General features: G+C 33.3%; 1 protein-coding gene across 3 annotated transcripts in view; it reads right to left on the bottom strand.

The window, feature by feature from the left end:
- Positions 1-13,911, bottom strand: part of LOC123710128 (G-protein coupled receptor Mth2-like) — a 74,612-nt gene extending 60,701 nt beyond the window's left edge. For 2 of the 3 annotated variants that reach the window (XM_045661849.1, XM_045661850.1), the window contains exon 1: positions 13,421-13,911. In XM_045661849.1, the coding sequence (XP_045517805.1) occupies positions 13,421-13,903 (483 nt within the window). In that variant the 5' untranslated portion in view covers positions 13,904-13,911. The remainder of the gene's footprint in view (positions 1-13,420) is intronic. The other variant, XM_045661851.1, reaches the window with a different exon arrangement.
- Positions 13,912-21,526: the final 7,615 nt, after the last annotated feature.

Here is a 21,526-nt window from a genome sequence, read left to right as displayed (position 1 = left end):
ATCATACGTACTATATGTATTTTAATAGTATATCATTTGTAATATTATGTTATATAAAACTTTTTATATATAACATAATGTTAGTAGGTGTTATATAAAGTTCGCTTGAAAGTGACAAAACCTGTTGCCTTTATTATCTGTCTGCAGTGTTTTTGCAAGGATTTGTTAAATATAATAAAAATGATACAATAAACGCCATTTAGACCTTAACTAGAGGTTTTAATATAATCGAATTACATTTACAAGTTGCCCACGCATTAGAAATTTTTACTATTTAGCTTACGTTAATAAATCACAGTACAGACAGCGATGATCGTGAAGCAATAAATCACCCATTATGAAACAATACTGGACCCCGGCTTCTATCAAATGGGCATCTGTTAACGATTTCGTAGAAGCCATAGTCATATTCGTAGTTATTGTTTCTTTTATCAGCTTTGTTTGTTTACCGGAGGTCTGGACAAATCATCATACTAATTTTAGTGTTTTATATTTAGATTAATTTTATAATTCCTTTCGCAAATACCTTATTTGCTAATTTACATAAAATTTCCGCTAGCCACTTATTTCTTAATTCATACACTCGCTACAAGTTCGTTGTTCTATACTCCCGTTGATTCGAAAATGAATAAGACAAAAATCTTTGAGTGGAGTATGTAGTAAATTTATGAAGAACACTGAGAAATGTTCAACTAATTCTTACTCTGTTTTCGCCAATTATGTACTTTGAATATCGACTTTTTCTCGACTTTTAAAAGTTGTGAAGAACGTTTATATGAACCAAAAAACGGTAAGAGATCTCATACAACGAGCCATTAAAATGATTTAAGTACCTTCTAAATGGTTGTACAACAAACGAGTCTTATAACAAATTCTAAAATATTTAAATCAAATCAAGTCCATTATGTTTAAATATTTTTAAGTCGGCTTTTGGACATGATTGTGAACACGTAAAGTATAATACTATGCATAAGAATGGTATTGTGACAGGTCTATGTGACAAATTATACCGTGGATGCATTGTTTGGTAACAGTATAGTGGAATTGCCATCTCCTCAACTTTATGACGATTTGATGTCGGTCTGTGGAAATCGTAGGTGGTCCGACTCACGCGGTTCCACGATTTTCTTTTGTTTGAGTTTACCACATAGAGTAAAAATTTAAAACAATATCCTCCTAGTATTTGTTTGCACTTAAATTTAATACTGAAATTAGTATGGAAAAATAGATATTTCTTTACGGATATTTTCAAGCATTTTCTCGTATCCATAATTCCTTATATATCCATATATCCTCTTTTTAGTATATATTATAAAGACTAATAATACAGAAAAGTGTATAGGATATACAGTTTCACTCCATACAAGTTTCAAAAAGAACTTATAATTAGAAAAATACATTGATCACTATGACTTAAAAGCAAGATCGTATCCCATATTTTATAGAGCCTCGCTCATATGTCTTACTCGGCTTTCATTAGCATTATCAATTATGGAAAAATGCGGAACAAAAGACTTCAAATGAATATCGATCCTATGTCTAAAGATTAACTTCGGTATTGGCTCGTTCAACGTATAATTTACGTACAGCGCTCAGCGTTTAGTTCCTCCTACGTATTGTCCGAACTGGAGGACTTAATTGGGTGCTCCTCAGCACAGCGGGGAATTTATTGTTAGACACTATTGTACTTATGAGTACAACTGATATACTTATTAGCCCCCGGGCTATTAAATTCTTAACGAATAAATTACAACTGTCGCACGCAACATTGAATTGTTTTCCGGAGAAGTTAAAAGCTGTAGAATTTACTAGCCACTGTTTTGTTCTCAATTTGGTTTAATTAAAACGAGTACGATATAATAATTAACTGTTAATTTGAAAAATAACACAAACATTCACCAGATATTACTGAACATTTGAGATTGTTAGGAGGAGAAGTTTTAAGGTTCAAACATTACACTGTGTAAATGTTAGTTAAGACTATTAACAGACAAAACAGTTTCGTTATTTATCCTTGCTCATTAAAAAAATGAGGCGAACCTTTATCTATATTTTAGTAATACTAATGAAATATTGCTAATGATGTTGCATCGGAATTATTTCTACAATCAATGACAGTAATGTTTTAAATTAATTTTATCTGTGTACCAACGGGCAATGTTATTTGAGTTCATTATATTGTAGTTTTTGTGTACAGTCAGACTTTTTTTTTAATTTCTACCGTGGCCATGTCGGGGTAGCTTTAAACAACGCGTGGTGTCAATTGAAATGCATGCAAGTAAGAAAATATATTAAATAAATTTGATTATCTACGTTTTTCACCAAGAAATAGTGTTAAGTATATAATTATGGTTTACGTATTGACTAAAATATAAAGTTCATTGTTGACCCAAAATATCTTATCGAAATTAATGAAGCTACGGGCGGAAGCTAATAAATAAATAAATTATATATATCCGCTAAAAACGTTTGTTTTAATAGGAAACTATTCATAAAAGATAACGATACTCAATAGAATTTTCACTCGCTGTCATCCGTCCTCTCTCTGTCAAATTGTAGTTACGATGCAGTCAAAAACGACAGGTCTGCACTGCACTTTACCATGCTATCTAAACTTGTTAATTACGTCGATATACATAAAGTTGATAAAAACCACTATCTTAATTTTTAATTAAAGCAATTAAGTTAAAAGTCTATGTCGGTCCATAGATAAACTACAGATATCTACCGCTAAGCGTTAAGACATAGATTATAAACAGAAAGGAGATATTTAATCTAATCTGTCGCACATTAATGTTACTGTAGACGTGTTTTATCTGTTATATCATTAAGATATATGTTATCGCGATTTAATAAACAGCTATAATTGTAAGAGTCTGTAAATGTCTTCTTTATTGTTTGTTTAATTCATTTTAAATTTATTATTAGACTTGTCAAGATTACATTATTTAGTCCCTTACATAATATTGATACTTTATTAAATTCTTTCAGCCTGTCTCGAATGCATAGGGCCAGTTTTTTTTTATATTTTTGGAAGTACAAAGCTTATTCTATTGGAAGTTTTTGAGTTATCCGTCAGAGGTATCATTGGCTGTTCATAAATATGCTCCTGTGGCCTTATTATTTACAAATTTCGGGGCCGATTCGCAACGAAACGAATTCCGGGTGTTTGTAAGTAAACAAATAAATTGAAAACAAGTAAATTCTGTTCATTAATAATAAACAAAACAAGGCATACAAAATGTTCCTTTTAAAAGCTCGAAATATACACAAGTTAGAAATTATCTTATCAAAGAAGCCTTCCGTAATTTGTATGCAAATAATCCCCAACATATACAGTGAGATGGAACGATATAAGCTTTTATCATAAATCTTGTGTTACAGATAAATGTTATCTCCTATGTGAATAAGAAAATTATAAAATTTTATTCCATTCAGACCATCTAGATGGCTGGAAATCTAGTGAGCTGTGGACTCGGCTGGCAGTCTTCCCTGGGAGAAACGACGTAAGGGAAGGAAGTATTAAAAAAGAGCATACCTACTCCTAACAGTCGGTGCGGAATAATAGTATTAAGCTGGAAAATGTATTTGATTTAGTTTTGACAGTTTTTTAGGTATAATACCCTTATGTGCGGCGACGCGGTATCTGCATTATGGCTTCCGTAGGCTTAATTATCTACCATACAAAAAAAAATCTATTAAGGAAATATCAACGTATCCGGAACGAAGCAACGATGTGACAAGAAAAGTCTTCGAACACATAAAAATACCATACGACTAAGAAAAAAACATAATTTTTTTCCACCCGTAGTTGATTTTGTAATTGGTAGGTTTTCGCGACCTCAACAATAATTAATTACATACTGAAAATTTTCCGTATTTGACAATCTATTGATGAACACCATATAAAATTTGTGAGGTAGTTTTTGGGATAATTGCATTTGTACAAACGGGGCCGAAAGACTTAATTTTATAATACGTAAGTAAGAATTATAAAACTGTATTAACTTACTGACTTCATAAGTTTTAAAAGAATAACCTTAATGCAAAATTTTAGATGACGTATTAATTTGATTTATCGCATAATTAACGATTACTTTGATGTACGATAAATACGGGTTGGCAATGCTGTTTGATTGTGAAGTGTAAAACATAAAGAAACAATCATAGATAAGCAGTGTTCGCGAGTGACACTCATCCCAGAGGTCGCAGGTTCAATCCCCGACTGTGCACCTATGGACTTCATTTCTGTGTGTGTATTTAACATAAGCCCGAACGGTGAAGGAAAACATCGTGAGGAAACCGGCTTGCCTTAGACCCAAAAAGTCAACAGCGTGTGTCCAGCTCGGGAGGCTCACCTATTCATTATATTGACAAATGATTATGAAACAGATAAAGAAATCGGAGAACCTGAGCTAAAAAGGTTGTAGCGCCACTGATTTATTTTATTTTTTATTTACAAAGGAAATGGTAGAACACAAAACCGGGACACTGGCTCTGCAAATTCGAATTTAAAACGAAGATAAATAAAACTTTCGTAAATTTTATCCCAAACGATCAGCGTACCATATCATTACATCGAATCTTTTGATGATAATTCATTGCACACGTATATATGAGTTCCACGTAAACCTCACTGTTAAAAATTATTGGAATTTCACTTACCGTTATTGCAAAGGAATTATCAACAGAGGAGCCGAAAACATTGTTTTTCGAAATACTAGTATTGTTTAAATGGCTTAATAAGATCAATCCTTTCTCAATTTTGTTTTGATTTATTTTCAAGCTACTATATTACATTACTGGTATTGTTATCTATGCAAAGAATATCAATTCTAAATGATATAAAAATCCGCACATTTGATTACCCGATAAAATGAAACGTGATGTTTAATCAATTCCGAAAGTTGCTTAAAAACTGCTAACTAATCCCTGAGTAAGATCAGTGTTAGCCTAGTGGATTCAGCGTGCGACTCTCATGATGTAGTTTCAATACCTGGCTGTGCATCAATGAACTTCCTTTCTATGTGCGCATTTAACATTCACTCGAACGGTGAAGGAAAACATAGTGAAAAAAGCCTGTCTTAGACCGGCGGTGACGGCATGTCAGCCACAGAAGACAAATGACCATAAAACAGATACAGGAATCTAGGGCCTAACCTAAACAGGTTGTAACGTTACAGATTTTCTTATTTTTTTTAACCTCGCCCTACGAAATATAGCTATAGAGGTTTCAGTCCGAAATACACTTCCGGCGTATAATTAAATTTCCACCATATAAACGCGGTCTTTTGCAATCCTTGTTTAAGCTGTGTGTATTTTTGTTTCATTACAAAAAGCAATTCTTATTCTCCATAAGTTGCAATGTATGAATAGTAAACACGGAGATATTTTGATAAGGTTATTGATAAAGTTCCAAACGATCAATCAAGTGATAAAATGCCCATAAGCCAGCATCAAGGCAAATGGGTGACGTCCGTGTCAAATATCCGACTTTATTCCTTTTATTATACAACCTTAACCTTGTCATTGAGGCAGAAATGGCCAATTAGACCTTGTACTTACATTAATGTAAAATTGAACGTTGTCAAATATGTATGAAATGTTAATAACGTAATCGCTAGAATATTAATAATATATTTTATATAAGGTTTGAATTTAATTTTATATAATCTACTGTTTAATGTTTCTCTGTTAAATTTAATGTTAAATCATATCAAACATATTTTTGTTTAGTTAATTAGCCATATTTAATTATTAATATTGATTTCCAAAATAGGCATTTCGTTCACTCATAACGTAGTTACAGTTTGTTTTATAGAACTGGGCAATCGGGCAGGAGGCTGACCTGACGTTAAGTAATACCGCCATGGACGCTCTCAATGCTAGGTGGCTCGCGAGTGCGCTGCCACCCTTTTACAATTTGGTAGGGTTCTTAGGGTACAAATTCATAAAAGGCGTGCGTTGGTACTCGCGAGCCCTCTAGCGTTAAAAGTGTTCATAAGGTGAACCTGAATAAGAAGTCCTGAAAAAGGTAACATTAAACATTTTTTATTAAAATTATGTTTACTGAGCATATATTATAATTTTCGCCTGAGTCGTAGTTATTAATTCTTTATTGAATCATATCAGCCGCACTCAAAAATCCCTTGATACAGCCGGAGTTACGCACAACAGGAATGTTCACACAACTTTCCTAATAAATTCCATTCTTATATAAGTGAACATTGAAAATTGTTAGTATAATTGAAAAAAGTAGTAACATTGCATGGAAGTTGTTTAATGAGGTATAATTTCAGTTCCATGCTTCTACAAGTAAGCTGATATTTTCTCGACACGCGATCGCTCAATTTTTGAACTTGAAACTTAATAGTATAATTTTGTATAGGCTTTTTTTATATTTAGCTTTCTAGGTTTTGCAAAAGACTTTATAAATCAAGCTGTAAACAGAATTATTATAAATAATGTTACTATAGAAAATACGTTTTGATAAGGACACAAGATATTGTATAGTGAGAAGCAACAATTCTTTTAACGTTTATGCTTAATTCAATTGTTTGGGCAATAGATTCGATAGCTGTCAATTTAGATATAAAACATAATCTTTGGGTGTATCTAAGTACTACTGTCATATTATAATTAATAATTCAAAACTATATGTACATAAATGTATTGTTTACAAATATTTTTTCAAAAAATCCTTAAACTTTGTACTTCATTGCAAATCATTTTATGTGTATAAATATATATACAAAAATTTAACATAATCTTGTCTCTACCTTCAAAAATATCAAGAGCCATAAAAAAAGGCTTGCAGATTTCAAACCTAAATTTGTTTTCGTGTTTTCTAATATGACCTTTATAACTTTTTATATGTTTCATTTTACACAACACAGGAGGTTTACTGTCATTTTTTTAAATAGCTTAACTGTATTTTATTTTAGTTTAATGTTATTTTTAGGTAGAACTTCGCCATGCATGGGCTGTAAATAAATAAACATTACAGTTAGTGTTAGTCAAATAGAAAAGAAAATAATAAATGAATAAAAATACTTAATACAGTATTAGAAAATCTTCTACCGTAGCCACTGTGAATGCTACCCTCGTTGTGAATTATATTTTAATTGGACAGGGAGCATGGGGAATTTAATTAATTAATGAGATACATTTCTCACGAAAAGGAGTGATCGCATTTGGTTACGATTTCATTTTACAGTTGGTTTAGTGTATTTGCAATTAGAATATATCCTTGACAGTATAATTATAATAAAAGTATCAATATCAATAGTATATCATGTTATATTACACGAATCTATCAAACTGTTAGAGCTCCCGGAATCCATTTCATCCTTCAAAGTTCAGTAATTTATAATACACTACAAATATTCTTGAATAACCCGCAAATTATTTAAACAACTGTTTTCACTTGGCTTTGGCTCCATAATAAAGCCTTTTATTCTAATAAGTATATAATTACATAATTGTAATACAAAATTTTAACTCCAGTTTTTTAAACTCCATGAACCCCAGGCCGCCTACAACCCCTTCCAAAGTTCCCTAGCTTGGGTTTGCAGAGTACATATACCGCCGGTCAGCTTCACTAGGTCGTCGGACAAATGCTGCCCTTGACAGTAGGTATAGTCTATACAAATTTAACATACTATTTTATCGTTAAAATATACAGATTAAGTAACTATAGTCTATAGGTAGACTAAAAATATAAAAGTGCAATTTCATGTAACACCAAACAGTTTTTAAAAAAAAGCAGTCACTAATAGTCTATGGATTTGTCTCTTATCACATCTAGAACTCAATTTGACACACAGATCCATAAGACTAATCTTTATCTATGGTGATATAATACCAGTAGACTATGCTTCGCTTAATAAATCCTAAAACAGATAAAGAAAAAATAGACAGCACATAGACTCTATTGTTCATGATCGAGTTAGTTTTATAACTTTATTACAAAGTACTTCTATGATGAAAGCCTTTGTAAAGGCATTCTCGACACCGTAATATCTGACGGATATCTAACACTTTATGAACCGGAAGACTTATCTCACCTTTCTCGGCTAAGTAGCCACTACTTTATATCGATTCACAGCACTCAGTTGAGTCAACTCTTCTTTGAGAGAAAATAAATTGTTACATTCGCGATAATAATTTTATATACTAGAAATATATCTGGAATAATGTCTGAGAGCGAGACAGAGTCGTCCATTATAAAAACACTAATTTGTCCAAAATAAATAACGTTATAGATTTACGGGAACAAGTTTTCGAACGATTCCAAAAGAGAAAAAATCTAGAGGGACATGTACGCGAGCAACGAAACAATGTGGAAAAGTTGTTTATATTGTTTTTTTCTGTTGTTGTATCATATTGTTGAAGTTCTTATAAACAAATTTGGTTAAAAACAATGTTTATCTTAACTACACAAAGACAATATGTGGTATTTATTCTGTTACTACACACAATTATTACTATCGTTCACGCATGATTAATTATTTATTAAACTGATATTAGAAATACGTAGCTAAATTCCAACAAATCAAACATCACTATCAGCCGTTTGTTTACATAATTTAGTTCGATTAATTTCGGTATAAATAGAATCCAAAATTAAGCGGACCGCTCTGATGTATATATATTTATCTTTATTTGGAGAAGTGTGGGCCTCGTAGGCGTGGGCATTCTAGAACAACCTCAAGGTTCTTGGACTTGAATGGATTTTTGTTTCTATTCATTTTAGTTTCAAAAAGTCGACGGCGTGTGTTAGGCACAGCAGGCTGATAATCTACTTGCCTATTAGAAATAAACATTACAAATCTGATGGCAGATGCACGGTTTTAAAGCTGAATTATTATGTAAATCTGTATACCATTCAATTAGGGTGATATACAATATTTTTTTCTATATTTAAAACTGAACTGAGTAGTGGAGTTTTCGGCTTAATTTGGTCGCGAAAATCTATATCGAGATAAGCGCTACACGAAAACAATTTCGTTGTTAACAACACCGTTTTCATTCGTAATGGTTTCGAGTTGAGGCTAGAAAGATCTTGATCATCAAGATATTTTGATGGATGCTGGAATTCAGAGCAACCCTGACGGTAGTAGTTCAGTTGCTGGGTCAACTAGTTTCTAATGTTACAATAGCAGCGTGTAGCGGAAATCACATTACGTGACAAATGATCACACACAAGGTGTGAATTAGTTGTATAATTCGTTGCGACACCACTACGTGATGATAACTAGATAAACAGTCCAAACATATCAAATATTTTTGTTTGCACACTGACGAGAACTCTATATATAGAGACGACTTTAAATACTTGTTTTTTCACATGACATACATGAATCAGTCTTATTTGATTGACATTTGTATCAGCGTTTGACGTTTGACTGTTGATTCCAAGCAGAAAAATTACTGGACATTGCTCCTTCGATCGTAGTGTCATCACACTTTAATTAAACACTATGTTTATTAATATTATAAGAAACTGTTTTGCTGTTTTACCACAAGATTGTTTGATTCTAGAAAAAATTCTTTTCTCGCGAATTGACCCTTCGGTTGAAGTGTGAACTACACTTTAACTGAAATCAATGTTCATCACAATTATAAAAAAAAACTTTTCTGCAGCTACACAGGCGTATTCAATATTGCGGGTACAAATATGGTTATTTTATATAAAAATATATTAGCCTAATTTTATTATTCCTTGTATCTAGAGACTATTCTTAAGAATATTACACATTTATAATAGCTATCGTATATTTTTGAAATAAATAAAGGCCCTACCGCTTTAAAGCTAAAGAATAAGCTTGTTTAGCTTTGGAATAGTCACAAAGTTCTTACAAATACAATTCCTTTGTGAACTTGTCTCTATACGCTGAGCATTGCATTTTCTAGGATAATTCATAAAGATATTGTTTGAAGAAAATATAGTTATAATGATGTATACTATACGTGGCAGATTTTTACTTCCAAATTACAAAAAACGTTACGCGTCAAAAGTCAAATTGTATTCCTATTTTCTTAAATTCAGTCAATAAGACATCGTGCAGATAATTCGCACACATCACAGTTAATATACAAAATTGTATTGTGTAAAATTATTTTGTTGAAAGGGTAAATACAGGTTGTAGATACAACTTAAAGGTAATAAAATACGCAATAAAGCACACGCAATACAAAAATCAAGCTAACCTACTCTCCAATTGAATTGCAATCAATGAAATGATGTCATAAACTTAAAAGGGAAATATAGCTTTTTGATAATTAAAAATGGATTGAATTAATACTGTTGAAAAGCTTCTCCATTTCTAGAAATATGTGCAGTTTGCGAAAGAGATATTATAAAATATTATCTATGATGGAAATTCTTCTAGCAATATTTTTTGTTTATTTATTACATAGTTATTTTTGACCATAGATAAACAAATATTCTTTAATCTAAGGTATTTCTAATAGGACATTTCGAGAACAATAATCGTAATCATAAAAATAAATCAATGGCACTACAACCTTTATAGGTCTAGGCCTGAGATTACTGTATCTGTTTCATGATCATTTTTTAATCGAATAGGCAAGTAGGTGATCAGCATTCTGTGCCTGACGCACGCCGTCGACTTTTTGGGTCTAAGGCAAGCCGGTTCCCTCACGATCACCGTTCGAGCTAATGTTAAATGCGCACATAGAAAGAAAATCAATTGGTGCACAGCCGGGGATCGAACATACGACCTCAGGGATGAGAGTCGCAGCTGAAAGCACTAGGCCAACACTGCTGTAAAATCGTAATAATCGTAATCAGTCAGTAAATGTTGTTATCGTTTAGAAATAAAGAACTGTGTTTAGATGTGCCATATTCGTTAAAACCCATTTCTTATATTAAAACTTCGTTATAAATGTTTCTCATAATACAGAAAAAATAATTATTTCGTTCAAAATAAATTTCTAATACATTTATATATTGATTATAATCGATTTATAAATTGTTACGTTTTTCCTCCACAGCGTGTCACACTAAATATACGTGACAGTACGAGTCAATCAGACTCCATTAGTCTCGCGTGGACGGTGCTAGGGAAATTATTGATTTGTGTCTAATATCCGGCTGATTGGCGATCGACTGCCTGCGGGCGAGAGGCGTGCACGCGGTCACGAAAGTTATTACATTCGCTATATCGATGTTTTTATTTCGAGCTTTTGAAAGCTTTCTTTTAATTTCATTTTCATTTTACGAACGTTGTTATTAATTTTATATGGTACATATATCCATAGCATACTGTGATAGCTCTCCTACATCGTCAGTGAGTTTTATAGGAACATCCAAACATGAATCTTTCGTTTCATTTCACTCGATTTCATCAAGGTCTTAGGAAAATCATTACTTCTGTAATGACGGGCCTATTTTCTCAGATTAAAAATCACGATTTTTTTAATAGAACACTGAGCAGGAGGCTCATCTGAAGTTAAGTGATACCGCCCATGGACACTCTCAATGCCGGAGGGCTCGCGAGTGCGTTGCCGGCCTTGTAATTTGCATGTCACTTATATGCAACTCACTGTTACCATAACGCCGTTATTAACTGCAGGTAAAAACCTGAGGAAGTTAACTAAACTAAAATAAATTTTAAACATGCGGGAATATTTAATGTCAGTTAAATGAATCCCTAAAGGGCAGCCTCCGAGTGGTGAGGATAAAACCTATTACAGCCCAATCTTTCTCTACATATCGATACCTACGGGAGGGTCATAACTCAATCGCAGTTCAATATCCCTCCCATAACTACATTACATGCATGAAGCGATCATATTTAGCACTTGCGAAATTTTAAATTTCCAAACGTTACACCGTTTTTAATAAAAATTATGTACAATTATTTTGGATAGTTTGACTACACTCGTAACTAAAGTACTGTACTAGTAAAACTAAATAAATAAGTAATTTTAAAAACATTCGACATAACCATTATATTAAAAGATGCTTGTATGTAAAAATTTACAGCAACTAAACCCCCCCCCCCCCCCCCCCTCTTGTCAATAATAGTACACAAACATATTATTTTTTGTTGGAGATATCCTCAAAATGCATTTCGTTTCCAAGCACAGACAATGTGTGGGTAATATGTGTATAAAGTAAATAATTACTGTACAACCCCCCCCCCCCTATAGTGCTTACGTAATACTTCAATGGCCAATAAATTACAAAACATAAGCAAAATAAACGTTATATGACATAAATATTACTAAAATTGCGTAAATTTATGAAAGTATTTGCAATTTAAATTGGCAAACATCCAGATGAATCTAAAAATAACATACACAATTTGTAAATGCGACAAATTTCCGCTGTTACATATTAAATTAAACCAGTACGGAGGAAGTACCGTACTACTACACCATTTGTAATTTTAGTTATTTTATAACGAAGCAATAAACAATAAAACTAATACAATATAAATCCTAAAACAAAGGAAGAGGGACATCAATTTGACTTATTAATCGGAAATTGTAAAGAGCAGCAATTACTTTTATGCATTTACCAACTCAATATATAATAAATCCGCAGAAATATTCCTTATAAATGAACACATTGAAACGTTATTCATAGTTCGAAAACATTAGTATTAAAATAATTATGTTTAAATTTAATAATTATATTTATTTTTTATTTGTGTGAGTTGATTGACTAAGGGTTGTCTCATGTCAAGAGTCTCATTCTTAAAAATGTACCCAGCAAGTAAGTGCCTCGTAATTAGGTCTGGATTTCTAACTCAGATAGAATATTTAAAAACTTTGAGTAGCATCTCGCAATCCTTGTTTCGAAATAGATTAAAGTGGATCACGGTTTTTATTAGTGTTATGAATCCCGTGAATAAAATATGAATGTATACTGAATTTTAAAACTCAAGTACGCGTATTTCAATTAAAAGTAAGGTTCGTATAACGCACCTGCAGACGCAGGATACATATAAAAAGTCCTCTAGTCATTCCAGTAAATCCTGTTTGCTGCAAACGTTTTTAGTAACCCTATACAATTGGGAATTTCCTTTAACTATACCAACCTATATGTTGAAAGGTAATTAGCCAACACAATGTTTGCCTCACCCATAATACACTAAGCGGAAACATTAGTAGAGTGAAATTATAAAAAAACCTGTCAACATGGTTGGTTTGGTTTCTATCTAAAGAATTTTAGTAATAATATAAAGATAATATATCTTCCTAAAAATTGTATCTTCACGTAATCGAATAACAACCGTAATCATTGATAACATTCACGTATATCGTAATATTGATAATAGTGATTCACTGTTCTTTAAATACTTGCAACATCTTTCATAGAAGTTGATTATCTTCAGTTCATCGGAGGCTTTAATTTACAAATAAGTTAAAATGGTGAAATTTTTACCTCGTCTCGTCGAAACGGCATTGGCGGCGACACATCACGATGGTACACTTGGTAACTTGCACTTGAATCACTCACTACACTCGAGTTCTCGCTACCAGCCCCCTCAATCACATTCCATGGCACATCATCATCGTAGACCGCAACGTTCATCACCTTCGTCCCAGAATGGAACCTCCAAGGAAGATCGGTGCCGCTTTGACGCGGCCTACGCCTCTTATGCCTAACTTTATGTCTTGCATACCGGCCTACACCGTGTTCATACTCATCACCCATCATCGCATCATATAAGGATGATAAGTCAACTTTTGTTTTGTGTCTTACGATTTTCGGCGTATCTGTGGCTATCGGTTCTCTGACTAACCCCTCAGCATCCCAAAGTTGTATCCTAAGGATGTTATCGTGAGAGGGAAGCGACATGTGAGCGTGTACAGTTACGAGCGCGATTACGAATAAAAATACGAGCACGCGCGCGGAGACGTCCATTGCTGACGGCGACCGGAAGACTACTGAGCGTAGCCCGTAGCCAGTGGCGGGTGATAGCCGCTTTTCCCGCGCTTTTCCGATAACAAGGCCGAAGTATTCGACATCAACGCACACCACCACGCACAAAGATAAACGAGTTATCTGATTCGCTTGATAAGACGTATCAACGCAGTATGACGTTTGATCATTATGTAATTATATGTATAGGGAAAATCGTGAATCATTTTTAAATAAATAATCTTGGAATTTATGATATATGTAATGTAAGGGTAATTTAAAAATAAAATGATTTTTTCTTTCCAAATTTACTATTGTGTTGACTAAATAGAACTACATATAAATAAAACTACAATGCAATAAACGCAACCTTAAATCTAGATCTGCATCAATTATTATTTATGATAATACAGTGTAAACTCTAGATTTATCGATTAGTTTGTCTTCCATACAATGATACACTTTATACAGCATTGCACCCTCGGGCAATAAGGACAAAAATTAAGTAATAAAGCATTAATTAAGTTAGCTTAAATTTGTAAAAACTGCGCAGCTGTATAAGTCTATCTTTTGTCGCAATAAACTCAGCTGTCGGCATCATGCATACGAATATTTTGTTTACAAATTGTGATTGCGTTCACGTGTATACTGATGTTAACCATGACTAATATATAGTAGTCATGGATTATATAAGGTTTTTTTTCTTCTTCATTTAATGCCAACTCTCTATAACGCTATAAAATGTGCAGTCCCTTAAGTGTCTATATATAAAATTAACACTGTATATGTATATATCATATTTAATTGAAAATAAAATATATATAAAAAAGTTATAATTGATTGTGATATAAATTTAGTGAAGTCAATGATCTGTATTAAAATAAAAATAAATAAACAATTATAGCAGTACGAGGTCAGGCTCTACATTTTATTCTGGTTTCGTTTCACTACGCGGGTAACTCGCGCAGGCACTCTTTTAAGAATTATTAGTATACGATATCAATTCATAGTTTAGTATTGTAGTGATGTATTATGTTTTTTGTTAATTTAGACATAGACATGTGTACCTTTAACGCTGGCAGCATTTCCTCGCTGTATTGCGATACTTATTCGTTTAGTGAGGAAAGCACCAGCTCTGGGGTCACCAGTACTTTCTACCAGGCGCCAACTTAAATCTTTAATTAGATCCTGCACTTGAACCCTCGGCCCAAGAGTCTCTACAGTATCAATATCATTTAATAATTTGTACATAGTTAAAAATGAGTTGTAAATATAGAGTGAAAATAATATCTTCTATTATTTTAATCAAACCCCTGACACTACTGTCTACAAAACAAACATCTCTTTGTCTTTGGTGCGACAGGCAGTCCCTAGTGCATACTGCTTCATCGCCCTCCTTTTGATTTAATTATGTTAATTTTTATTTTTATTTTGTAGTGTAACGAAGTGTAAATAAAAAAATAAAAAAAAATAGTCCTGAAATGCGTGGCTGTGACTTCCCGATAAGCAGAAATCCTCGGAGCACTGAAGTCGCTCCGTGAAGACTTCGCAATGCCCGGGAAACTTCTGAATTTCTGAGCGGAGAACCTAGGCTGGATAGCCGGGATTTAACGTACAACGCACCAAATGTGTGCGGTAACTGAGTACTACTACTACTAGGCCTGAGGAATAAATAATTTACCAATAATACCAATGGTAATTACTAATAACAATAACTTGGAGGTCCTCCACGGTCCTCTTCACAAGATATATTATTTTGCGAAATAGCGGGCTGTGGAATCAACTCAACCTCCAATTGTTAAAAGAAATATATTCTCCTCCCTCAAAGGCCGGCAACGCACCCACTAAAATAAGCTGCGATGACTGCCGAAGGCTTTGCTATCCTATAACAAAATTAGAATGGAATGTCAAATTTTGACATATTTAAACTAACTTTTATAGTAGTTGCCTGGAAACGAAAACCTGTTTATTTTTTATGCAACGAAGTGTTCAAAACACCTATATGAACTCTAAATGTGTAAATATTCCATTTAAATTATATTAACTAAATAACAAACTTGTTTTGTTTCAGTCTCAAACAAAGACAAAATCGAGCGTTGGCAAGATCGGTGTTTGTTGTTCTACTTTGATTACCTAACGAAGATATGGGTCATAAAATTGTTTTGTTTGCACAAACGCGAAACTATCTTCTATAAACAGCTACAAACTTTAGTTATTAGCATATTATCTAATACCTAGTGTATCTATTTACCTAGTTAGTTAGTTTAACTAGGTAGTTTCGTCTTTGATGGATAGGCTTCATAATTATCTTCAAAGTTAGTCCATACGTACGTAAACAAGTATGTTTAGAGTTTATTTTGTCACGTTTATTTTAAATGTCACAAGACGTTGTACAAATGAACAAATATTTAAAAACTATTTCAGATTTAATTAACTGATAATTTGTCACATTAAATTAAAAAATTGCCGCTCTTTCGGGGAATGACCTAGGACCTACTAAGGTCAAAATACCATTTGTAATATTATACAATATTAAGATTATTCCGCCGAGTCGAGCTAAAAGCGGCGCTGCCTTACCGTCTTTTCTCGAAGGAGTTCAGGGCATTTTCGATCCCCTATAACTTCGTTGTGGATAAAATTTCTCTATGTATTTACTTATTTAAAACATGAAAGACTTGTAATATTTACATGGTGAGTATAAGATATTGTTAGATTAGATAATTACGTAATAAGTTAATACAGAAGGTCTCTTAAGTAGGGACAGAATAACAAAACTAAATGGATCTCACACCTTATTACTGTAGAAGAACTGCGTTGCCAGACGTTTTTGATTTCATCATAGATTAACATTTCTGCAATGCAGAGAGAGGACTCTGTTTCATATACATTTTAAATGTAACTTTAAAAATCTATACATCGTAGCGAGATACTGAATCTCTTTAATTATCTGAATTATACAATGAATATAGATAGCTACCCTTTTCCTATTTGTAATTGAATATTTACTGATTTAATTTTGGAGACCCCAATACATTTTTGGTACATAAACATACTCCTATCATTTAAATCAGAGACTCAGATTTTGTCTATCTTGTCTCAGTTTTCCTTGGCTGCATGTACTATCTATCACATATACTATCGCTACTTACCTCTGAAATGGAGGAAAGTCTTAATCATTCCGAAACCAGATAGAAAGAACTTTACCCAATCAAAATACTTTAGAGACCTCAGCCATTCTTTCTCAAGACGATGGAGAGGCTGGGGGACCTGAAGATACAACGCCAGGTGTCCTAAATTCTAACATCCAAATCAATACGCCTACAGCTCCGGAAAAATAACAGGGTAACATCACAAACTTGTGTCTCGCATTGGTAACTCTCTGAAATCAAAGTAGCCGACTCTTGGAGTAGCAGAAATTTCACAAGCGTAACCAGAGCACTAGGAACATGTAGCAAAGCACCAACTCTTATAGAGTGGATCAACAACATAATAAAGCATTTAGCTATAGGTATAGTTTACCGTAAATACCACTACCAGATATATCGCCAGCAGAGGTTGTAACAGAACATAATTGTAGCTGTATCTACACGGTGGAGTATGCTGATAACATAACTATATCGGCGAACTTTGAAAACACCTTATGTGATCTCATAAAAAGGGCTTTTAAACAGATTGAGATATGGTGTACTGAGCACGAGCTGTCTGTCAATCCATAAAAAACTGAACTGATCTTATTTATCTTGAAGAGCCGAATATTTCCCGGGCCTTACAGGGCTTACAAAACCTCAAGGTTAAAAATTGAATACTTTGGTGTGATTCTAGACAGTAATCGGCTCTGGAACTTAATGAAAACTAAATAAATCAACGACCGCCCTCTATCAATGCAAAAAGATGCTAGGCGTTAAATGTGGTCTATCGCCTAAAATAACATTATTACTTAGCTGAGGCCAACGCTGACCTATGAAGCCTTGCTTTGGTGGCCAAAATCGGAATTGGACGCTTCGAAAGGCTTGCCATGTCCGCCGCCAACAGTTGCATGAATACAACGCCAACAGCAGCGATGGGAATAGCAAATCGTAACCCTAGACAAACATACAGCAGGAGGAGGTAGCTGCACTTATGCAGCACAGACTTCACCCATGCCCACGCTCATAACCGTGCCATATGATACATTCAACATACATTTACCTTTAGGCACACACAGGTCTATTTTTCAATATGAATGTGACGCTTTAGCCTAAGCAGCCAGAGTGATAGGGCAGCCAGCAGTTAGGAATTAGTAGCTTCAGTATTAAATTCGTATCTGACTGAGCGTCTGTGCTGATGGCGTTAGAAAATAAAAAATACAGCATCTTTTGATAAGATCCTTCTTAACATTAATTAATGAAATGTTTAAATATCAGGCAATGAAGGAAGTATGCCTATGTCTGCTGAAATACCGCTGGGTCGACGGAGCGGAAGAGGATCTACTGACAGTGAACGGTGACGCGTTCCTATTTCACCATGCCTCCTGCTGCATGTGGAACATGGTGTAATGGTTGCAGCTCTTTACAAACGTTGTGTAATACAGAAAACTTGGCGATTATAAAGAGTGGCGTAGAGTTTACTGCCAGTTCTTCTTCCGTTCTACGCCCTTGATTTGAGAACTGGCAGTAAATATAAAATTAGAAGCATTTAATGTATATTTCTTTTTTTTTGACGTTCATAAGTGTACATTGTGTTACCTATATGAATAAATGATTTTTGACTTGACTTTGACTTTGAAAGGTCGCAAATAGCGGAAAGTGGATAGGACAGTAAACGGAAGTTCGGAGGCCATGACACATTTTTAGTCGCACAGCCAACGGCGTCAGTAATTGTGGTATGATGAGGGGCTCTAACATGTTATATTACAGTATCATAACGTTTTGGTCAAGCTAAACCATAATTTCAGATCGCACGGTTTAAGTCATCTTTTGCAGACCGTTTTAGATCAAGGTTAGTTTACGTTGCACGAATTCCAGAATTTCGATTAGATTATATGTATCATCCAATGCTAATTTTTTTCGCTCAGGATTTAGATCTTAAGCAGGGCCATTATTGGAACCTATTCTATTTATTTTATGTCTTATATTTAGAGCCGTGTTGCCCTACTGACTTCAGGATGGTACTCTCATCCCTTAGGGATAGGTTCCAACCCCGACTATGTTAAAAATCTGCACATTTAACACAGGCTCGAACGGTGAGGAAATTCTATTTCCTTACACCCAAAATATACCCTCACACGGCGTGAAAGGGCACAGAAGGCCGGTCACCTACTTGCCTATTAGTAGAAACAAATGAAAACGTAGAGACCCATCAGTGGTCCAGACCAAAATGGTTGTAGCACCAATGTTTTTTTTAATCTCCGGCGTTATAACCCGAGAGTCAGTCAAGCGCCGGCACTCTCCTAAACATTTCAATTAGCATTGCATTTATTAGTCTGTGCTTGACTCAGGCACAGTCCACGCATTTAATAGTCTATGGTAAAATAAAACAACAGATTAAAAATATAATTTATTTAACACCTAAATCTAATTGTCACTATGGCATTGCACTAACTTTTAATGATTAAATAGGTTTGGTCATTCTATAGAACTATATTGTACACTTGATAATTATGAAACTTTGTATGCCGTCATACGGTTCGTAGCAGACGCACTCAGACTCGATCATTATCTCAAACAGTAGAATAATAATACAAAAAAATAATAAATACAACTAGGAAATAGATATTTAAGTATCTAATTAAATTTGGGATTAAATATGAACTAAATTGCAAAAGTGTTAATGGATGACTCTGAGTATGACTGTTACGGGGCTACTTTTCGCTGTCTATTATATCGACTTTTCTCATTGTGACGACTTGCTAACATAACGTACAACAATAAAATACTTTTCTGCAGAGTTATCCATAAGCCATCATCTTACATGGTAACATTATAAATAATTTTACATACATATAAATATATAGCAATAATAAGGCCAATTTAATAAATTACATTTGACATATGAAATGAATGACACACGACAATAAATATGTATGTATTGATGCACATTGCATTTTTCCATTCCAATTATATATATTTATTATAATAATTTAAATAGTAGCTAAGTTATCGCTAATAATTCGAAGCATAATATTTTGTTTTCAAACTGAACGCCATTACAACGTTGCGTCAATGAATAATTTTTCCATTTGAACTATGAGAAATTACTAAATAAATGCTATAAATGAATAACATTGCGATAATAACAAAACATTTATTTTAATTTACTATAAAATACAAATTAACTAACTTATTTAAATTTTAACGTTTATTAATAATAATAAAAACTTTATTCATGACAAATCGGTTGTGACAAAATTCATCTAACTCTAGTACCCACACTAGGAAGTCCCTGTGGTGTGGGTAATTATTTAACAATTATTCCGTGGTGCAGGTACATGTTCAAAACAGTTTTTTTTTTTGATATTTTTTTTATTTCATACAACTTGCACTTGCGACATTTGAATCTGTATTTTAAACATGTCACCTCACTACGACGCCAACTGACAGATGTCAAATGTGGTCTGTTAAATTGGCCCTATTGTAAAAATGGAATACTACTAGCAACGTTATGACAACCTTATTGTGTTAATGACAAGGCATATAATCTCATAACAACATGTATGGAAAATGCTATTCATTATAATATAAAACTAATATCTTAACAGCCCAAAACTTGTACAAATATTTGTGATAACATAATCTCGAAGGCAAATTTGTCGGATTGCACTAATCATGGCTTCTTAATAATTTAAAAACCATTTTAGAAAAAAACTTGACATTAAAAATGGCGGCATATTCGCAGGTCTTTTTATTCTACGCATTTCATTTATTTCCAACAAAACACACACACAGAAACACATAAAATAACAATAATCAAAAATAAATTAAAAAGAATGAGAGATAACAATTTTTTTATAGAAAAAGGTTTAATTGTGTAATGCGTGTGTGCTGTGGTTGTAATTGGCCCTGGCCCCAGCATTATGCTGAGGAGCAGAATTGTGCCACAGCGCTGGTCATTCTGCCAGAGACCACAGCAGCTAGTTTGCGCCTCAGTCATAAAAAAAACAAATAAGAATCGAATACTCAGTAGGAATAATAATAATAGTAAACTGACGTTAGTTTGATTTCATTTGTATGACGCGTAAACACAGTTTGAAATAAACAAATTTGGTTGAAATATTTATAAATAATTGTATAAGCGAGATCGTTGATTTATTACGCATAAATTCTGTTACGATACCCATGAATGAACAAAGTCATAAAATATTTTTGGTAAATATTTTATGTTTCCATAGAAAATTTCTCTAGAATGTTCTACTATACTTTTTCCCATATTTAACTTAAAATATACTGCCTTTAATACTAAGAATGTTGCAAGTTTTTTTTCCAAATTGGTCTTCTGTGTACAACAATGAATAACGCTTCTAAACTAGGAACAACCCACCAACCCATATCAAACACAACACATTTTACCCTAATATAACATTAAAAATATTGTACTTAAATATACCCAACATAAAGTTTTCTTAAAGCTTAGGGACTGTTCAAACAATTT

The sequence above is a fragment of the Pieris brassicae genome, chromosome 5 (genome assembly GCF_905147105.1).
Source record: "Pieris brassicae chromosome 5, ilPieBrab1.1, whole genome shotgun sequence".
NCBI classification, from domain to species: domain Eukaryota; kingdom Metazoa; phylum Arthropoda; class Insecta; order Lepidoptera; family Pieridae; genus Pieris; species Pieris brassicae.
The sequence above is the reverse complement of the archived record's forward strand: the minus strand, read 5'-3'. Positions and strand labels throughout refer to the sequence as shown.